This window comes from Pleuronectes platessa, chromosome 2 (assembly GCF_947347685.1).
Source record: "Pleuronectes platessa chromosome 2, fPlePla1.1, whole genome shotgun sequence".
Lineage (NCBI taxonomy): Eukaryota > Metazoa > Chordata > Actinopteri > Pleuronectiformes > Pleuronectidae > Pleuronectes > Pleuronectes platessa.
This window is the reverse complement of record NC_070627.1, coordinates 6916702-6924465: the sequence shown is the minus strand read 5'-3', so window position 1 is coordinate 6924465 and position 7764 is coordinate 6916702. Positions and strand designations below refer to the sequence as shown.

Sequence of the window (7764 nt, the reverse complement as noted above, 5' to 3'; positions counted from 1 at the left end):
ATGCTAAGCCATGGTTTTAAGGCAGGAATGCAGTTTCCAGTGCACATTTGGCTGCGGCGGTGCAACTAAACATAGACAAAGTGCAGCAACATGTGATGCTGCCACTCTGAGTACGTACACACGCTTCACATGGGCCTTCATTAGCACTTCTCCTGAACATATGTCCATCATGCAAGGTCAATGCGTCCCTGAATTAATCCACGAAATCACCTGATGTTTGTGTAAAAGATTTACTTCAAAGTTGGTCACATACTGTACACGGTAACCTTTGTAATGACGCAGCAGGTTTGTTTATGAAGATGGACGATATGTCTCCACCTCCTCTCACTTGTTATCCCAGATGCTAACGCCACCATCCTGCACATTGTGAGCACGACTCTGCGCAGTAACAGTCAAACGTTGAAGCTGCGGCGGCCGCTAACTCCCGTCCAGACATGCGCTCAACCAATCAGAAATCGGTCTCAGCTGTCAATCAGGATGGTTCACCCTGTTCTACAGCATCAAACAACAGAAAGATGGAGAAAGTGACTGTGTGATGATAGCACCGTGGATCAAGCTGATTGGGTCTGTTACTATTTCGACTATAACTCTAAAGACCAGTTTACATCTACAGCCTCCATTGGTACGTTGTGGATGCTGCAGCGCCTCCTGCTGACAGAGGAGGCAGTGCAGCCTCATGACACTAAGCGGCGCACTGCTGAACTGCTAAACCTGCTATTCAGCACAGTTTCATATTTACAGAGTATCACTGTGCTCCTCCATGGGACATACACCATATCACCTCATTATTCTTTTATAGGTTTAAGTTAGATGGTGGAAATTTGCAGTGAAAGTTCTCTCGCTGAGTCAGGACTTTAAACTCCCTCATATACTGATTTGATATATGACGCTGAGATCCAGGCTGTTGGCTCACGGCAGCTGATTGTAATTCCACTGTATATATGGCAGCAGGATTAACACCAGGGTTTTGCTGGACTGTCTCTATAGGAACTAACTCGTACATGCAGATGCCTGAGGCTTATGAAGCAGTTTGCAGTGCGGTGAACCTTCTATGTGAGAGTTTGCTGGAAAGTGTTTTATTTAAGTCCAGCTGGAGAATTTACGATGCGTACGTCAGTTGAATCATGTCGGGGGGGGGGGGGGGGTAATGATTATGACCTATGAACCCTATGAAGTAGATGGTCTGACTAGTTTCAGGTTTGATTCCATGTTTGTAAAATGTTAATATTTAAACCAAATGTCCTATATAATCTAATGAATGAGCTAATTGGCTTTTGAAACAGATTTTCCTTGTGGCACAGTCATCCCAACCTTAGCAGATTATCTCGGATGGATTTTTGTTGTCTCTTGCTGCATTATTTGGATATTAAGTTTTTATTTTTAAAATAACTGCTGGAGCTATAACGCTGCAGCTGATAAAACAGCTGACATATTCTATCAAAGTTGCTGAAGTACAACGCAGAGGATATTCTCATATAAAGTAGTATGAAGTACCTACTGGAAGTAACTCTGTGTTACTATGGGGAGCTGAGGCAGGGCAACATTTGAAGCTTATATTAGATCAGACACGCAGGCCTCTTTATTGCCCCCTGGTGGGTAAAAGGCTCAAAGGCTTTAACACTTATCTGCCCTTGGTGGGTTGATATTGATACCAGGACGTTTAATGAAAACATTATGCCATTATTTGAGGATGTGTACAACGTCCGAGATGAAATACTATTTTCGTTCCACTCATTTACGATCTAACAACTTCGAAGCTCTGGAACAACAGATCTGAGGTCTTGGTTGTGATACCCAGGTTCAGTCAGATTGCTTTGATAGTTAACATGTAATCTAATCCAACATTTGGGATTAATTCAAAGTAAAAAATGTAACTATTGAACCTTATATTCTAGAATTCCACAAATATTCCTTTTTTTTTGTCTACCTCCCAAATACCATTAGCTTCTGCCCTGGGAACCCCTTTTGAAAACCCACTGACATATGATATACTTCAACTTCATATGTTCTTTAATACATTAAGATTTACATATGTTTTCCTTTAGATTTCTGTTTTCTATTATAAGTATTTGGAAGAACTGCTGCTGTCTCAACTATAATCGTGATTGAAACCTGCCACAAGGGGGAGCACTTCTCTTATCAGGACGAAGAAGTAAAACATAATCCAGCCATAATCACAATGTAATCATTGACACTAACTATAACACTATTACAAATGTAATCTGGGTTGATTATGGTGCTGTACCCTTATTATGTAATACTCTTTACATGTAATCCATTACTACCCCTGGGTGGACTAATACTTTTCAACTCTGCTTAGAGCTCAGACTTTGTTTTGATGTTGAAGAGACTCATGATGCACTCGGTGCCAAATCAAACAGCTGCCCCCGCCCCCGCCTCTTCCTCCTTCTCCTCCTCCTCCTCCTCCTGCTCCTCCTCCAACACCACCACCACCACAGCTGCCTGGTACTCCGGTCAGCCTGCCAACTCCTCGGCTCAGGCGGAGACGGGGCCGAGCACTGCATCTCCCTTGTTCAACACAACAGCTGGCATTTTGCTCTGTGTGATGATGATGATGATGATGATTAGATAAAAATAACAAACGGGCCCAACACCACATGAATGAACACAAACTGATTTCATCCCATCAGATCAACAACAAGAGCAATTGTGTTAAGGAGGAGGCATCACAGGGAATTAGAGCAGAGCCTTGTTGTTGTTTTTGTTTCCAGATATTTATTTTGTGCCAAAGAAACAACGCATATTATAAGACAGTATCTACATTATTTGACATGTAAGGAGGGAAATATTTGTATCTGTGATTTGAAGCAAGACGTGAGGGTGCTGGTCCACTGGTCGGCCCTGGAATGTGTCTGTTCCCACTCACAGAAACAAACTCTTTCAGATATTAGTCAAACTCAGTATTTGTTCAGTTCTGTTACAGGAAAAAGTCTAGCATTTAATTATCTGAGATTGAGACCTTTTAAGTAGTCTCAAATAGATACAAATACTTCACTATTTGATGAAACTGCTGCATAAATCTTGAGCTGCGTCTCTATTCAGAGGCCACATCCTTCATAAGCTGCATTTAAAGACCAATTACTATCTCATTTTGAAGGCTTCTTCAAATGTGTCCTTCCATCTTGGAGAAACAAAGGCTCAGGGTTGATCCTCCTTGCATGACACCGTTTTTTTCAAAGATGTCATGGTGCCGGCTCCTTCGTGGGTCATGTGGACCACATCCACTGAAGTGTGTGGCCTCTGAACTGGGACACAGATACTTGGGGTCTCTGAGTGAAGTTTGAGAGATAACGTAGCATTTTGAGAGTTATTCTCTACGAGGCTACTTCACCTCATCTTCAATCATAGGGAAGCTAAAATATTTATTGGACACAGATATTCTCTCATATCTTTTGAACTCAACATGGGCCTTACATTTCATTAATTAAGGTCTTAACAGGGTCTTGAAACAGTCTTAAAGTTTTAAACTCGTTGAAACCTGCAGAAACTCTGTGTTAATACCATGTGAGTGGTACATGGTCTCTTTTCAACCATTTTCTATTCTAAGATGGAGCAGGGTTATATCATATTAAAGACTCAGTGTAAATATACAGAATATGCACACCCAAACAGAGTTAGAATTCAGAATTGTTTCTATTTTAACCTACTAAATTAGACTCTGCTCTATAGCAACACACAGTAAAGAGCTGGTGAACAAACAGCTTCGTATTGGCTTTTGTGCCTCTGTCGTTCTTTCTGTAGCTGGGGTGAAAGTGCAGAGTGAAATAAAGACAGACAGGACCGAAAGGATCCTGGAAGCGATGGTTTGGAAACACGCCACAGGTCGGTGGTGGGAGACGAGGCTTCAGGCTTCACTGGGAGTGAGCCAGAGCTCCTGCACCCTGACCGAAGCCGAAGCCCTTGGGACCAAAGTTCTTCGCGTAGCAGCCTGTGAATGAAAAGAGGGTGAGTGAGAAACACTGTGGATAATAACACTGACTGGCATCTCAATTAAACACTACTGAGAACATAGATACAGTTCTACTCAGTGGTAAACCTCAGTTTGGAGAGAATCACAAGGTTGGTGTGCATTCAGGTGCAACGTGCAAACCTCACCACTAGATGACACTAAATCCTACACACTGAACCTTTAAGTAATTGAGAGCAACTGTCTCTTCATAAACTGAGGCGATGTAAAACTGAGGTTAAAGTCATATCTTGATTAAAGGATAATACAAGTAAAAAAAGAATTCCGCATAAGTGTAAAAAACTGTAGATTGTACAATTGTGTTTAATGGGGAAATAGATTTTTAGATGTCTATATAATTTCATACACATATGAATATCATGGCCTAGTCGTATCATTGAATTTTTCTTACCAAACGTAACTGCCTAAAACCCAAAGATTTTAATTTGACTGTCGCATATAACAAAGAAAAGCAATTACACATCCATCCAGATTTGTCTTTTTAGACGAGACATGAATAACTTCTCATCAAGATAACTGCCACTTAATTTTCCGCCCATCATCTCAGGCTAATTGAACGATCCACACATCTCTTCAGCTCTGGTTGCTCCACACAGACCTTTACAGTAGACCTCCCCGTCCCGATCAGCCACGGTCGTGGACTCCAGCCCTTTGCCACACTTGGCACAGCGAAAGCATCCTTTATGCCAGGACTGAGCAGAGAGAAAAGAATGAGAGTCAGGTAGAAAATAAAGAGATCGATCAAATCCTCCTCGTCTTTAGAAGGAAAGTTTATCAGATGATTCTTACGTTGCCTCCTCCGATAACCTTCTCCGCTGCGTACACTGTCTTGCCACATCGGGGACACACGTCTGAGCCGCCTGCTTTCTGGGCGAACTTGGAGGTGTTGGGGTTGTTGGTCGGGCGGAAAGCCGTTTGTCTGGCCACAGAAATCAGAGCTTTTAATGAACGGAAACAGAACAGCTGCAAAACATCAGCTTCATCACATTCCAGAGCCAAAATCATTGTTTCATAACTCCTTTGAAACTAGAGCCGATATATTTAAGGCCCATTATATCAGCCTTTAATAATGGTGTCTGTGTTTTTGTTTGCAGATGTGAAAACTTTTCAGAATAAAATAACAATGCAGAAAATATGTGCATTTATGTTTATATTTTATGTAAAAAGAATGACGTTAATTTACTTAATTCAAGTTCTATGGTCCTTATTAGGTAATATTTGTATTTTATTTATAGCTATTTATAATAAAGTTTATCGTTAAACTGCAAGGTTCAAACCTCAATTACAATTCCTAACCATAAGAGTTTGATAATATCTAAAAAATATGCATAATCTGCCATGGTATCATCAATTAACTCCTTAATGTCAGCATCGGGCCCATTTCAATAATTAGGACATCTATCTATAAATCCATATGAAACTAAATGAAACTTTTGATCCAGCACCTGTAGATGCTGTTTTCCTTTCGATAAATATATGAAAAAGTTAGTGTTCTCTATTATTAACACTAATTGGGGAGAAGTGATGTTTTTGCTCACACTTCAGGTTTGATTCCAAGTCCCTCTCCCGTGTCCATGCTCAGCGTGCCGGCTCCACCTCCGAAGCCGTAGCCTTTTGGCCCATATTTCTTGCCGTAGCACGACTTGCAGTAGATCTCGTCCACATGGACAGCCACTGTGGTGCTGTCCAAGTTCTTCTTACAGACCACTTCACACAAAGAGAAAGGGGGGGGGGGGGGCACAGTTTATATGTGTAAATCTATGATTATCCCTTCCCACACTTGAGCCAATGAGTTTCCACCGTGCAGCAGAGAGAAGAAATCCATGACTTAACTCCACAGATGTTTCCCTGTGTCTCCACCACAAACTATGCATGACATCTTTAAAGAGGAATAAGGCATAACCACCGTGTGCTGTGCCTCAGATGAATGCTTGTGCAGTCCTGGAGAGGGAGGGAGCACTTCTACCTTCCTCGGCCATATAAGGACGACCAAGCCTCGGTCACATGCTCCGTCGGATCCAAATAAGGACAGAGATGTGTGAGGGAAAACCTGTGGATGCTCACTTTTCCTTCCAGCGTGCCAAATACCCAGCATTCCTGCCTGCCACCTCTTGTGATTCCACAGTGTTGAGGAGGAAGCGGTGGACGCACAAAGCGGATGATACCTGCGAGCTGAAGATACTTACTGCACAGGAAGCAGGATTTGTGCCAGCTCTTGCCCTCGCACTGCACTTCCTCAGCGAAGTAGACGGTTTTCTGGCAGCAGCCGCACTTGCTTCCTCCTCCGAAAGGCATGTCTGTGAGCAGGGAGGAGAGTTGTGTACATTCTCTCAGTCAGTGTGTGTATAGTGTTGCTCGGCAGACTGAGGCCATCTGCGGCACTCGAGGTTACACACAACAATTCCTATAAAAGGAGAAGCATCCATTTGCTGTGATGAGGAGCTCGTTTCCTCCCTGCAGCCTGCTGACATCACCTGAACCCAACTATTCAAACCTGACTGTAAAATGCAAAGTACCAGTATAGCTTAGATATAACTGGACTACTTCAAATAAGGAAAATTACATAATCCATTGATTTGAATGTTCAGTTTCAGACAGTTCATGTTTTTAAATGGAGATGAAGTCATGTAGCTCAGCCGGCAGCTGTCATCCACATATATATATTCATTGATATAATACATTGCTTAGGATAAACAGGACATTCCCTACATTTAATTTAGTAATTGAACAATTCTGACCCCAGACAAACCAACAGGCTCCAGACAGCATCTGATGAGTTGTATTATACTTCTTTAAACATCTTTTAAAAAACAGTGGTAAGTAAAATCTGTTTTAAGGAGTGATATGGTGATTAAAAAGTTAAAGGTTGTATTTTTCTATACAGAATTCTTCTTAGAAGAGCAGAGGCACCTTTTTAAATGCTTGTTTCCTGTCTGATCACTTTCCTGTTGAGGTTTTGGAAAAAAGTTTGCAGCCTGTGCTCCAAGACAATAACAGGATATATTTTTCCAACTTCAAGGTCATTCTTTTTTCAAATGAGCTTATTCAGTGAACATATAAACACACACACACACACACACACACACACACACACACACACACACACACACACACACACACACACACACACACACACTTCAGATCAGATCCCGTGGCTGCATCTGTGGAGATATTTGTGGTTCTATGAAAAGTCGTTCTGGATCCTTACAAACATAAACAGGACTCTTACCTGAAGTGAGGCGAAAGTCTGCGGGTTCCTCTCTGTGGCCGTCGAGTGATAACGAGAGACGAGACACTTGTGTGATGACGAGAAGTGAGACAGAGGCAGAGTGGACACACACACACACAGGCTGCACTGAGGGAGGAGCCCGATGGAGGGAGTGAGATGTGGGAAGGAAAAGGAGGAGAAAGTTGGTGAGAGGAGTCACCGATGGGTGGGGAAGGGAAGGAGAGAGGTTCAGGAACTTTTAACAAGTTCCTCCTCTGTAAAAGTAACTGCTGTTTATATTTAAGTCTGAATGTTTTTGTAGAAGGAGGTTTTCTGATTTGGCAAAGTACGACTGCTCTGGAAAATATGGAGGAAACTGTTCGGCTCAGATTGACACTTGCCGCAGCCACAGTCTGTTCTAGAAACCACAAGGCAACTTTCTCTTTCTACAGCAGCTCAAGGAATTATTAGAAAATCAAAACTTAATGTCAGATGCAGTTTAATATGCAAGGAGAAATTTGGGGCTAGCTCACAGGTGCCCCCCAGAGACCTTGTTGCATATTAAACA

At 42.2% G+C, this 7764-nt stretch overlaps 1 protein-coding gene across 1 annotated transcript; it reads right to left on the bottom strand.

Moving 5' to 3' along the window:
• Positions 1-3542: 3542 nt before the first annotated feature.
• On the bottom strand, positions 3543-7381 carry csrp1b (cysteine and glycine-rich protein 1b). Its single transcript, XM_053412179.1, has 6 exons — positions 7218-7381; positions 6175-6285; positions 5527-5695; positions 4778-4907; positions 4587-4680; positions 3543-3949 (listed from the first exon to the last, which is right to left on the bottom strand). The coding sequence occupies exons 2-6, from the start codon at positions 6281-6283 to the stop codon at positions 3873-3875; spliced, it is 579 nt and encodes a 192-aa protein (XP_053268154.1). The 5' UTR covers positions 6284-6285; positions 7218-7381; the 3' UTR covers positions 3543-3872.
• Positions 7382-7764: the final 383 nt, after the last annotated feature.

Coding starts and splice junctions, on each gene's coding strand:
- csrp1b (XM_053412179.1), bottom strand. CDS start 6,283: ATGCCTTTCGGAGGAGGAAGCAAGTGCGGCTGCTGCCAGAAAACCGTC. Junction 5,696..6,174: donor CAAATCCTGCTTCCTGTGCA/GTAAGTATCTTC, acceptor CTTTGTGTGAAG/TGGTCTGTAAGAAGAACTTG. Junction 4,908..5,526: donor CTTGGAATCAAACCTGAAGT/GTGAGCAAAAAC, acceptor TTCTGTGGCCAG/ACAAACGGCTTTCCGCCCGA.